The following is a 13566-nucleotide window of genomic DNA, read 5'->3' as shown; positions in this document are numbered from 1 at the left end:
CTTCTCTGGGGTGCGTTTTTATGATTTATAACTGTTGATGTTGTTGCTGGTGTGGCATAAATTGTTCTGCATTTTATTTCATTTGAAAAAGCCTTTATTGATTCAACAAATCACACCAGTGCTCTACTCGCCCAACTCTGAATAACATTGATATTTTTCATGTATTTCTCTCAGTCTTTCCTCGTGGCACGACAGATGCTGAGCTTGTGTGTCAGCGGGGGATCGTTATTTGATCCCCGGCTACATTTGTAAGTTTGCTCACTTACCAAGCAATGAATAGTGCCGTAACAGCCCCCGAGACACAATATCAACCAAAATTAAAACTTTAAAAAGCAAAAACGCGTTCCATAAAAGTGATAAATGGATTTGCATGTCACTGAGTGAAATAAGTAGTTGATACCCAAGCAGATCTTGTTGGAGAAACCCTTATTAGCCGGCACAGCGGTAAGAAGTCACCAGGTTCATACACATCTCAAGAGGGATTTTGGCCCACTCCTCTTTAAAGAAACTCTCTCAGTCCTTTAGGTTTATTGCCAACCACTGCAGTGACAACTTCGTACATGAGTGTTCTGATTGAGGAGAGGAGGTTCTCATACAAGATTTTATGGTGCATGGCCCTGTCCATTGGTCCCTCCTGTACTTTCCTGTACCCTTAGCACATAAACAGCCCTAAAGCATAATGTTTCCATCGCCGTGCTTGACTGTGGGGTTGGTGTCCTGTGGGACAGCTGTCTCTTCCTCCAAACACTGTGGGTCAAGTTGATTCCAAAGAGCTCGATTTTGGTTTCATCTGACCATAGCACTTTCTCCCAGGCCTTCTGAGTCATTTAGATGTTTACTGACAAACTTCAGACGTCCTGTACATGTGCCTTCTTGAGCAGTGGGACCTTGGGGACACTGTGCTGTTCTTGGTGACTGGAAACCCAATTGTCTTCATTATGCAGTTTTTGGCTGATCCACCGCTTTTCTCACGATCATCCTCCTGTTATCTTTCCCCTGATGTCCTTTGACAGCTCTTTGATCGTGTCCAGGGTGGTAGAGAGGCTGGAATGCAAGAAACTGATTCTGTGCACAGACGCGCTTTATACAGATAGAAGTTGAGATCAGGAGTCTCTCAACAATACTGATTGTAGTCTTTAGATTATCGTCAATATTCTGTCTCTCTTCATTAAAATAAAATTACCATAGAAATTAGACTGTTCACTTCTTTGCACGTTTGCAAACTTACAAGTTCATCAGAGAATAAAATAATAATTTTCCACAGCGTAAATTTCTTTTCACATACATTTGGGAGCGTGTTCCCAGTGCGTGCCATGCACGTTTGCTGAGAGTACAAGCTGAACATCATTATAGCTCTCAGAGGGAGGGCCTCGTTTCAGCATGGCAGCAGTTGACATCTCCGCCCCAGAGAGAGGGAGACCCACTGGGAATCATCATTCATATGGTGCCAGGCCTGTTTTTACCCGGTGACGGCGTTCACTGTGAGAACAGTAGTGTAATTTTTTTATTACTTGTGTTGTTGGCAGTTATATTTCTTGTATTATATGCGCCACTACTTTCATTTTCTAAAACACCTGGGATTTGCCTTTGAAGTATTTAAATCACCATTGCAAATGCTGCTACAAAGGTGGGTTGGGCGAGGTTGAATGGCATTTAGCAGCATTTTTGAGTTACGAAAAAGGTCTGGCAACCAGCACTTTGATACGTGAGCTTTCAAAGCGCCGTGAGACAACAAACACATCGCCAAAAAGCCGCAATCATCAGTGACTGAGCTGAAAGGAGATCAATCAAAACGTCTGTATAGATATTTAATATTTCAGCACAGACAAGCGTCAAAAAGGAGAAGAAGCAGCCTTCTTTACCGACGTGTGATGGAAATATTGTTTTTATCATCACAATATTGTTGTTAAGTCATCAAAAGCACTAATTCATGCAACTGGGCAGCATATAGATGTGAGTTGATTAAATGTGCTCAGTGACTGCCTGCGATTGTTTAACACACTCCACCTCTCCACTAGGGATGGGTACCGGTGTCCGGTGCTGTGGTGTTTCGACAGAAGAACGGAGACGGCTTGGTTTGTAATGGAACGTATATATTCAGCAGTAGTTCGCCCTTTTACATCTCACCATACACTTCACTTCTTCTCTCCTTCCATCATCCTTAGTCACAGAGCCCCCTACTGGTAACTGAGTATATGTTCATATTCAGTCCCCCTTGTAAGCAACCCTTCACCATCTTAGCAGTGTATGTAAACACAACATCTCTCCTCATTCTCACAGAATTCTACTACCTCAGTATTACTTACTTAGCATGGCAACATTACTATTTGCACAGAACATTATCAGTAGTAAACTTTGCAACCAGACAGCATTTTCAATACCTATTTCACTTATAACATTACTGGGTGTTTGAACTATACCCGTGATCTTAACATACAATCTTGTTATGGTGCCTAAATCGTCCTTTATAATGAATACTTGTACCGTTAAGGTTAACAACCTTAAGTCACAAAACTCACAAATAAATCACAGTAAATCAATCCTCTATTATACTTGGACCTCAGAACTAGCAGTATGGAACTTAACATTAGCACCCAACAGCTCAAGCGTGTTTTTTTTCACTTTTTTTTCTTTTCATTTTTTAAACTCATTTCATAACATAATCCTTGGTCCAAGCTGGTAACTGTCTCGGTCTGTTAGGAACAGAAGGTCTTTTAGGAGTTTCTCTTGTGTTATTTTCAACCTTGTCACCAGCCTGCAACGGCTCAGCATTCTCTGCGCAGCAGTGAGAGACGGGCTGCATTCCATCTCTTTCCATCACTCAAGATGAAGGTGCTCAGTCCAGTCTGTTGCTGCACTGACAGTGGATCAGTGAACTGTCTCTCTCCCTTCCCCACTCGGAAAGGTTTACGTATCCGCACCCTGTCACCGACCACAAGCTGGGGAGGTTTTGCCCCCCTCTTTGCATCAGTGTAGCGTTTACTCTTACGTTGCTGGTGAGAGACTCTGGCCCTGCATTGGTCATACTGTCCTGTGTCTTTGGGAAACGGCAGGACATTTAGCTTTGTTCTCATGGGTCTCCCTCTGAGAAGCTGGAACGGAGCTGCTCCAGTCGTTGCATGAGCTGTAGCACGGTAATTCTGTAGCATCTCTGTCACGGCGGGCTTCTACAGCTTCTGGGACACCTGTGCAGCCTGAACACAGTCCTTCAGCACTCTGTTGAATCTTTCAACACACCCGTTCGCTTGAGGGTGATACACACTTGTTCTGATGTGCTTGATGCCCCTTTCCGTCAGGAAATCAGCAAAGGCAGATGAAGTGAATTGTGGTCCATTATCTGTGGTAAGCTCACAATGGTTTCCCTCCCGTGCAAAAACTGAAGACAAGAACCTAATCACAGTGTCTGTAGTAGCTGATGAAGTAAAGGCTACTTCTGGCCATTTGCTGAAGTAATCGACCAGTGTGATGGCAAACCTGCAGTCCTGCGACCCGCGGTCAAAAGGTCCAACAATGTCAATGGCCACATGCTGAAAGGGACCATCTGGAAACTGAACCGGCTGTAAGGGAGTAGGAGCAGTTTTGGCCGTTTTGTCACACAATTGACAGACTGAGCACGATGACAGAATCGCATGGACTTGAGTATCCATGCATGGCCACCAGTAAAGCTCTCTGAGCCGCTGCTTTGTGCGAACTATGCCCTGGTGACCTTCGTGTGCGAGGCATATCACCTTTTCCCGCAGGGACCTTGGGACCACCAGACGTGTCCCCCGGAAAACCAACGGTGATTCCACAGCAAGTTCATGTCGCACCAGGAAATACGGCTGTATCTCAGGTGGGAGAGACCTTTTCACCTTAGGCCAGCCTGAGCGGATAACCTGTTGCAGCAGAGAAAGGTCAGGGCAGTCCTCACATTCAGCTTTAAAATCCGTCAACGGTGTCGCTGTCAAGAGAGGAGAAACTTCAGCTATCTCCAAGAGAAGGTCTTTTTCAGCATCAATGTCAGTGCTGGAGTACATCAGGGGAACCCGTGAGAGGCAGTCTGCGATGACATTCTGAACACCAGGACGGTACTGCACATCATACTGAAAACACATCAGCCTTGCAGACCATCGTGCGATTCTCATGCCCGCTCTGTTCATACCTTTGGTGCTGAGAAGGGTAGTAAGAGCTTGGTGGTCAGTACGAAGTGTGAATCTGCGGCCCCATACATATGTACGCCATCTTTCCACCGCCCAGACACAGGCTAACGCCTCCTTTTCTGTGGTGGAGTACTTTCTTTCAGCAGGAGACAGTGTTCGGGAGGCGAACGCCACAACCCGCTCCACTTGATCTGGATGTAACTGTGTCAACACAGCGCCTAGCCCATAGTCTGATGCGTCTGTGGTGATAAAAGCAGGTAAGTCAGGGTCATAGACGGCAAGTGCGGGACTTTCCAGAAGGAGTTTTTTCAGGTTACTGAAGCTCTCATGTGCTGCCTCGTTCCACTGGAGTTCGACTTTCATGTCTGTTTTCAGCAACTGTCGCAGTGGTTCCACCAGTGTAGCATAATCTGGAATAAATTTACTGAACCAGGATGACAAACCCAGGAACGAGCGCAATGCAGCCATATCCTTTGGAGCAGGAGCCTCAGCAATAGCAGTAAGGTGATGTTGGCTTGGACGTAGGCCTTCCTTTGAGATTACATGGCCCAGGAATGTGATGTGTGACTGGCAGAAGGAACTTTTCCCAGCATTAATCTGCAGGCCGACATCTCTGAGACGTTGGAGAACAGCTTGCAGGCGTGTATCATGCACCTCCTTTGATGTTCCGTAGACGATGATGTCATCCAAGTAGTTGCGAACACCAGGCAGATCTTTCAGGACCGTTTGCATCATTTTCTGGAACGCCGAAGGTGCTGATGCTAGGCCAAATGGGACACGTGTGAACTGGAACAGTCCCTCATGAGTGATGAAAGCAGTCAGCTTGCGGCTCTCCGGATGCAAAGGTAATTGGTGGTATGCTGAGCTGAGGTCAATCTGGCTGTAGTGAGTGGCACCTGCCAAGTCAGAAAACAGATCCTCCATATGAGGAAGAGGATGGCAGTCAGCAATAATGCTCTTATTGGGTTCACGAAGGTCAACACACAGTCTCAACTCCTTTTTTCGCTTTCTGGCCACGACCAAAGGACTCACCCACTCAGCTGCATCGATCCTTTCAATTATGCCAGCTTTGAGTAAGCGAGAGAGTTCTGCTGACACCTCTGTACGTACACTTAATGGCAGGCGTCTCAGCTTTTGGCGTACAGGCCGCACATTGTTGTTTACCTGTACTTTATGGATGAACCCTTTAACACATCCAAGTTGAGCTGGTGGAATAGGATCAACATTGTACACAGCAGACTTCTGGTTAGACGAATCCGGCTCATCTGCAGTTTCATCCTGAATACGGTCCACTTTGCCTCCGACGATGCAGACGTTCAGTGCTCTAATGAGGTCGAGGCCTAATAGCAGGGAACCAGCTTTGACAATGTAGAAGGAAGCAGGAACTTTTTCATTCTGTGCATGCAGTGCAACTGATGCAGGCAGACAACCCATCACAGCCAACTCATCTTTAGCATAAGTAACTAGTTTGACTTTAGGTCGCACCAGTGAACAGTCTGCAAAATACTGTCTGTAGATAGTTTCTGGCAGAATAGACACAGAAGCTCCAGTGTCTACTATCAGCTCTACTGTCTTAGAGCCACCTTGTACAGTTTCAATGTCGACAGTGCAGGTAAGCTTATCTTGAATAGCTGCCATCATTTTAGCATCTTGCACGCACAGTACTGCCAATTCTGGAACCACTACTTCTCTCACTTCACTGACTGACGACTTACATACCTTGGCAAAATGTCCCTTTTTCCCGCAGTTATTGCATTTTGAAGAAGCAGCCGGGCAGTTTTTATCATTAGCTAAGTGCTTGTGAGAACCACACCTGAAGCACTTCCGCTGCTGCTGCTTTGAACCTCCCCGTTTGCGTTGGTCTGGAGTGCAGCCTTTAGCGGGGCGAGGTCCTCTCCTCTGGTGAGAGTGGGAATTTGCCGCGTCGACTGTCTGAACAGGCGCGGTCGGACACGAGCCGGGTGTGGAGAGTAGAGTAGCGTTTTTGACTGCTGCTTCTACCTGGCTCGCAATAGTTAGAGCCTTATCCAGTGTGAGTTCATCCTCCAGTAACAGTTTGTCTTTCACAGCGCTGAGATGAGCATTGGAGATCAACTGATCTCTTATCATTTCACTTTCCATTTGTCCAAAGTAGAGCTGGGCGATAGAACGATAACGATATGTATCGCGATATAACTTTTACTCGATAGAGAAATTAAGCTATCGCGATAGACCTCGCCGCTCTTGTCCTCAAAAAAAAAAAAAAAAAAAAAGGTCAGCCAATCCAAATTAAGTGACGCGGAGCCGAACCAATCACAGCCGCAGAGTCACGTCGCGTGACTTGTTACCGTATAGCACAAGTGCCAAGCCGCACGTGTGTTTGTTTGGGAAGCAGCCAGCGGGTAATGGAGGAAATGAGTGTGCCGACTAGAAAAATCAACCGAGCGTGACCGAAGAGAAAACAGATGATGGTTCCAATGCCGGAGAGATTGTCGAACGGAAGAGCTAAAGAAGTTCCGTAGTGTGAAGGTATTTCGGCTATTTCAAGTCTGACAAAAAAACAGAGAAGCGTGCACTGTAAATTGTGCCGAAAGCAAGTCTGGAAATACAATAAACTGGTGCATGCGTCACACTGTGCGCCACGTTATTGTTTCGGTGAAATGAATTTCTACAATACTGTTACTGTTAATTCTACTCTCTGCAGTGTTTAAATGCTTACATATACACACAGTTACTGTCCCTCCACACACACGACTCGGTTCTGCTTCTATGCCCCAGCTTTGTTTACTTTTTCCCACCGAGGCTTCTAGACTTCTGATTGGCCAGCATTTCGGCACGGTTAGGAATCTAGCGCCACCTGCTGCTTTGGCATGTTCATAGCAGCGTTTTCCTTCATTTCTGCCTTTATGTGTGGACGGGATTATTTTTTAAAACGAAAACGGAAAATCTCAGTTTTCAAAAATACCCGTGTACGTGTGGACGTAGCCTCAGTCTCTGACTGGAAGCGCTAATTCGTCATTCGGCTTTTGTCAGACTAAAGTAACTGTTAAAACTGTTTGAAAAGCTAAGCTATACAACAAGGGGAGATTGAGAATTTCCTTTTAGTTCTCAGTTTATTTGATATTGACAAAAGTTAGTCAGTTTTGTCTGTTCTTCTGTAAAACAAACTAAGATTTATTTTTAGAATTAATATTTTGTTTCTAAGTGGAATTGACAATTTAGTAGTCTGTTTTGTTTGTTCTATTTTGAAACTTAAACGCTTTAGCGGCTGCCTTTTGTGTAGTTTGCAATATTTGCCTTTATTTATCTGAAAAAGTCTCATGTTCCTTAAGTACATCTACCCTGTTGAACTTATTATGGGGAATAAATATTTAAATAAAAACAAGCTGCTGATTATTTCACATTTTACTTGTGAGCAACGGCACATTTAAATCTTACAAATATAGTTATTTGGCTTATATCGTGATAGATATCGTTATCGCCTGAAATGGAAAAAAAAACATATCGTGATATGAAAAAATCTCATATCGCCCAGCTCTAGTCCAAAGTTACAAGATGAAGCTAATGCTCTCAGAGCCACCACATACTGAGAAACAGTCTCATCCGCTCGTTGCATACGCTGTCTGAATGTATGACGGCACGCCACGACATTCACTTTCGGCACAAAGTGCTTCTCCAGTGTGCTCATGGCGTCAGCATATGTATCACCTTGCTCCGGTAACGTGTAGAATAACCGCTGTCCCTCCGGGCCCAAGCAGTGTAGCAAAACAGCGCGTTTCCTAGCATCCGGCCATGCGTCTCCCGTGGCATTGATTACTAGCATGTAATTGTCGAATATTTTCCGCCATGTAGTAAATGGAATCGGCGGCTCACCTACATGTGGAAGAAAAGATGGTGGACTCGGAACTGATGCACTCATCCTCGTCGCCAATTTGTGGTGTTTCGACAGAAGAACGGAGACGGCTTGGTTTGTAATGGAACGTATATATTCAGCAGTAGTTCGCCATTTTACATCTCACCATACACTTCACTTCTTCTCTCCTTCCATCATCCTTAGTAACAGAGCCCCCTACTGGTAACTGAGTATATGTTCATATTCAGTCCCCCTTGTAAGCAACCCTTCACCATCTTAGCAGTGTATGTAAACACAACAGGTGCCATGATGGCACCGGTTCTGACATAAACGGTAGTAACCAGACCGAAAAGCAGCGCACATTTCGGTGCTTTATTTCGGTGCTTTTTTTTCCTGAGCTGTGATACTGTACTGTTGCACCCAATGTGACCCAGTGTCCTATATTGAGATTCACAGCCAGCTAAACTCTCTCTTGCATCACTTCCTCCAAGGAACAGGCACGTGTTGTATTTGGACAGGATTTAATGCAAAAAAGTGTGAAACTGAAATGATACAGAATACAGAAATGTCACATAAACATTAGCTTGGGTTGAACTTAAGTGGACATATAAAACACATCAAAAGTTTCCAAATCACTTCAATAATGTCATATACCCTCTCTTAAAGGTAAACACAATTAAGAAACTTACTCATATTGCCACTCAAAGGGATTTAACGGAGTGGATGGCTTTGGATCGGAGGAAAACACACCATGTCTTGCTTCACTCATGAGCAAACACTTCCTATCACACTTCTTTTAGTGACTAATTGGCTCAACATAGCAAACTGTGCAAACCTGCGCCCCCTATAGGCCTGGAGAAATAACATACAAACAGTTCCAGTACACTCCCCGCCTGGCATTATTTTAAGATTGCCACTAGACCCTATTTACACATGAGACCAATCTCTCAGAAGAAGGATACAGTCCGAAATGGGTCTACAGAATGTCTTTGCAATCTTGTCGCGTGTCACCTTCACTTCCATCTTTCTGACAACTCCATCTCTGCTTGGAAGTGTCTTCACGATGACACCCATAGGCCACTCATTTCTTTTTAGTTGCTTGTCCTTCAGAAGAACAACGTCTCCTTCCTTCAAGTTTGGTTTGCTGCGCTGCCATTTCTGACGACCTTGGAGCATGTGGAGGTACTCCCTCTGCCACCTGGCCCAGAATGTGTCGGCAAGGGCTTGAACTCTCTTCCACTGCCGTGTATATATGTCGGCCTTGGTGAATTCCCCAGGTGGAGTTGGAATCGGATCGAACTTCTGGGTGAGCAGAGCTGAGGGGGTCAGGATTAAGGGAGCGTCTGGATCCGAGGAAACGGGTACAAGTGGCCTTGCGTTGATAATAGCCGTGACTTCCGCCATTAACGTTGTCAGGACCTCGTGAGTTAGAGTAGGGTTTCCTGCTTGTAGGAGCATTGAGTCCAGGATGCGTCGTGAGATGCCTATCATACGCTCCCATGCGCCACCCATGTGAGATGAGTGAGGAGCATTAAACACCCAGGAACACCTCTGCTTGCGTAGGTAGTCATCCACACTTGTATCACCAGGTTTTGGGGAATGCAACTTTAGGTCCTTGGAGGCACCAATGAAATTGGTTCCGCAATCTGACCTCAACTGTTTGGCAGGGCCTCTGATCGCAAAGAACCTGCGAAGAGCATTGATGAAACTGGAAGAGCTGAGAGTTTCAATCACTTCAATATGAACAGCCCGTGTAGACATGCAAGTGAACAAGACTGCCCATCTCTTACTGTTTGCATGACCACCTTTGGTGCGGCGTGTTGAAACCTCCCACGGTCCAAATACATCGAGGCCAACATAAGAGAATGGGGGGTCCGTCTGAAGGCGTTCGGCAGGTAAGTTAGACATGATTTGCTGCTCTGTTCTACCTCGAAGCTTTCTGCAGGTGACACATTTGTGGATTACACTGCTGATAGACCTCTTAGAACCAACTACCCATAAGCCACTTGCTCTCACAGCCCCCTCAGTGAAGTGTCTTCCTTGGTGCTGGGTGGCTTCATGGTGATGTCGAATGAGCAGTGTTGCAATGTGATGCTTCCCTGGTATCAGAAGAGGGTTAGCCTGATGACTCGGCAAGCCAGACTCTGCAAGTCGACCTCCTACTCGCAATAAGTTTTTGCCATCGACGATGGGATGAAGTTTGTGAAGAGCACTGTTGCGAGGTAAGTCTCGTTTCGCCATGATGCATTTTATTTCTTCTGCATAGGCTTCACGCTGGACACACCTGATGATTGTGTGCTCTGCTTCATATAACGCTTCATCTGTGAGACTAGCCTTACAAAGATGCCAGCCGCTACAGGCACCACCATCTTTAGACTTGAAACTGTGGGAGATGTGGCGAAGGTAGGCCACCGCTTGGACAAGGGAAGTCCATTTTGAGAATCTTTCAAAGCGTGATGAACCCAAGGCACCTGGAGCAGTTGTGGTCACAAGCACATTGACGTTACGTCGAATTTCAATGTCCGACTCTGGATCGACGAGTTCAAATGGACCCTTTTCTGGGGAGAGAGTCTCGTGATTGAGAAGAAATGCTGGGCCGTACAACCATGAAGTACCAGAGAGTTTGTCTGCTGGTACAGACCGAGAGCCATGATCGGCAGGATTGTGCTCTGATGGGACGTATCTCCATTGATCTGGTAGGGAAGACTGCTTGATTCTCTGTACACGATTGTTCATATATACATGGAATCTTCTGTTCTGATTGTTAATGTATCCTAACACCACTTTACTGTCAGTGTAGAATGTTGTCTTGTCAATCTTTACGTTTAGTTCTACTGTGAGAAGCTCTGACATCTCCACAGCAAGCACTGCAGCGCACAGCTCTAATCGAGGAATGGTCGGTTCTGGTACAGGAGCTAGTTTGGCCTTACCCATAACGAATCCGACCTCACTGTGCCTATCTTCATGTGTGACCTTCAGGTAAGCTACCGCAGCGATGGCTTTCACTGAAGCGTCTGAGAAAACACAAAGTTTGATGAATGTGGCTTGTGAGATGGAGAACGTGACGTAGGGGCGGGGAATGTGCAGGTTTGTGAGACTTCGTAGCGAGTCATGCCACCTTCTCCAGCCGTCGTACATGTCTTGGGGTAAGGAACTGTCCCACTCAAGGTTGCCGCTGGAGAGCTCTCTGAGAAGAAGTCTGCCTTTGATGGTTACAGGTGCAAGCAAACCAAGAGGGTCAAACAAGCTGTTCACTGTTGAGAGTACGCCCCGGCGAGTGAAGGGTTTTTGCTCTTGTGGAACGTGGAATGTGAACGTGTCTGTTGTGGGGTTCCAACTTACCCCCAAGCTGCGCTGGACTGGAAGCTCATCTGTTGTTAAATCGAGATCTTTGATATCTTTGGCCCTATCCTCAGGGGGGAATGCACTCACCACTTCCACTTTATTGGAAGCAATCTTGTGGAGACGTAGATTTGAGAGGGCAAGCATTTTCTGAGTTCTCTGTAGGACATCAACAGCCTCAGCTGCAGTTGGGAAAGACTTTAATGCGTCATCGACATAGAAGTTGTGCTCTACGAAGTCTCGGGCATCAGTTCCATACTCGCTTTCTGCTTCCCTTGCTGCCAGTCTCAGCCCGTAAATTGCCACTGCAGGGGAAGGACTGTTACCAAAGACATGCACCCTCATTCTGTAGTCTACTACGTCTTTGCCAAGGTCGTTGTCTTTGTACCAAAGAAAGCGAAGGTAGTCTCTGTGGTCTTCTTGGACCACAAAGCAGTAGAACATTTGTTCAATGTCAGCTGTGACTGCGACTGGTTCTTTCCTGAAGCGAAGCAGCACACCCAAAAGGGTGTTGTTCAGGTCCGGGCCAGAAAGCAGCACCTCATTGAGGCACACTCCATCAAACTGTGCACTCGAATCAAACACAACGCGTATCTTCCCTGGCTTTTGGGGATGGTACACACCAAAAATGGGGAGATACCAGTTCTCTTTGTCTCTATTGGGAGGTGGTGTGAGCTCTGCATGTTGGTTATCTAGCATTTTCTGCATGAATTCCACAAAATGTGTTTTCATTTCTGGTTTCTTGTCGAGCGTACGTCGTAACGACATCAGCCGTTGGTAGGCGTAGGACCGGTTATCCGGGAGTTTGCGTCTGGGAGTTCGGAACGGGAGTGGTGCAACCCAGCTGTTTGTATTGTCCTTGAAGAAGCCTGCCATCTTTTTCAAAAAGATTACATCTTCAGCTGAATGAGCAAGGTGGTTGTCGTTGCTGGTGTGACAAAACACAGAGTCTCCCAAATTCTCAGCCGTGGGCTTTTGGTGTGAGAGAGCAGATGGCGGTTGACTGGAGATGGCTTTGGTTTGGCTCAGACTGAAGTCCTCCTTTACACTAAGGTGACTGTCGCAGGGAGTGAGATAGCTTGGGCGCCCATTGTCCAATACATAGGTTTTCAGAACATTCACTTTACTTGGCTTGTAGGCATTACCAAGACACACATCGCCAATGATAACCCAGCCCAGGTCAAGCTTCTGTGCAAATGGGTCATTATCTCTGCCATTGATTTGCTCCCTCGCTTTGTGAACTCTCAGAAGGTTGCGTCCTATCAGCAACAGAATGTCTGCACTTGGGTCGAGAGGTGGTATTTGAGCAGCTATTGCTTTCAGGTGCGGGTGGTGTAAAGCAGCTTCTGCAGTTGGCACCTCTTCCCTGTTGTTGGGGATGGCATTGCACTCAATGAGCGCGGGGAGAGGGAAACTCATTTTTCCATCTAATGACTCAACCATGTAGCCACATGCTCTTCTACCAGTCGTGTGTGTTACACCACTACAAGTTTTCAGCATGTATGGTTCAGGTGTGGTTTGTATGTTAAATATGTCAAAAAACTCTGTCTTTGCAAGTGACTGGTTACTTTGATCGTCAATTATTGCATACATCCTTCTGGCGTTGTCTCGCCTACCCTTGGGATAGACTTGCACTAAGCAAACCTTAGAACAGGATCTCCCTGTGATTTTATTTCCACATACCTCTGTGCATGTGGCAGTAACATCCGGGTCTTGTGGATTTGCTTGCTCCCCGCCGTGCACTTCAGGAGATGAAGGAGGTCTGAGCATTTGCAGTGTTGGGGCAGGATGAAGAGCTGCCAGGTGTTTCTCACTATTGCACTCTTCACACTTAATCATGACTGTACAGTCTTTGGCTTGGTGGCTGGTGGAAGCAAGGCAGCGGTAACAAATGCTATTGTCTCTGAGGAACCTCTTCCTCTGCTCAAGCAGCATAGCTCTAAAGCCCCTGCATCTTTTGAGTGGGTGGGGTTTGTGATGTATGGGGCACTGTCTTTCAATGTCTTCGTCTGCCTTTTTTACCTTTGATCCCTCTGATGATATGTCCATCTTGTGCACTGTAACCGATGACCTTTGGTTGTGGTTACTTAACGGTTTTTCTTTTCTGTAGCTGGACATGTGGTTGGCATAGGAAAGAGTCGTGTTGAAAGGTGTGGTAAAGCTTGGATCATTCCTTGCTTTTGCTTGACGTTTCACAAATTCGACAAAGAATGAGAATGGTGGGAAGCTAACATTGTGGTCTTCTTTAAACTT

General features: G+C 46.0%; 2 protein-coding genes across 4 annotated transcripts in view; one reads left to right on the top strand and one right to left on the bottom strand.

The window, feature by feature from the left end:
• Positions 1-13566, top strand: part of LOC146559773 (syntaxin-1A-like) — a 96108-nt gene that overhangs the window by 21414 nt on the left and 61128 nt on the right. The gene's annotated exons all lie outside the window — the stretch shown is intronic.
• Positions 8482-10777, bottom strand: LOC146559776 (uncharacterized). Its single transcript, XM_085243507.1, has 2 exons — positions 8661-10777; positions 8482-8513 (listed from the first exon to the last, which is right to left on the bottom strand). The coding sequence occupies exon 1, from the start codon at positions 10705-10707 to the stop codon at positions 8899-8901; it is 1809 nt and encodes a 602-aa protein (XP_085099633.1). The 5' UTR covers positions 10708-10777; the 3' UTR covers positions 8482-8513; positions 8661-8898.

The sequence above is a fragment of the Mchenga conophoros genome, linkage group LG14 (assembly GCF_057382185.1).
Source record: "Mchenga conophoros isolate Kocher_MC1m ecotype Shallow Benthic linkage group LG14, M_conophoros_male_GT1.1, whole genome shotgun sequence".
NCBI lineage: Eukaryota > Metazoa > Chordata > Actinopteri > Cichliformes > Cichlidae > Mchenga > Mchenga conophoros.
The sequence above is the reverse complement of the archived record's forward strand: the minus strand, read 5'-3'. Positions and strand labels throughout refer to the sequence as shown.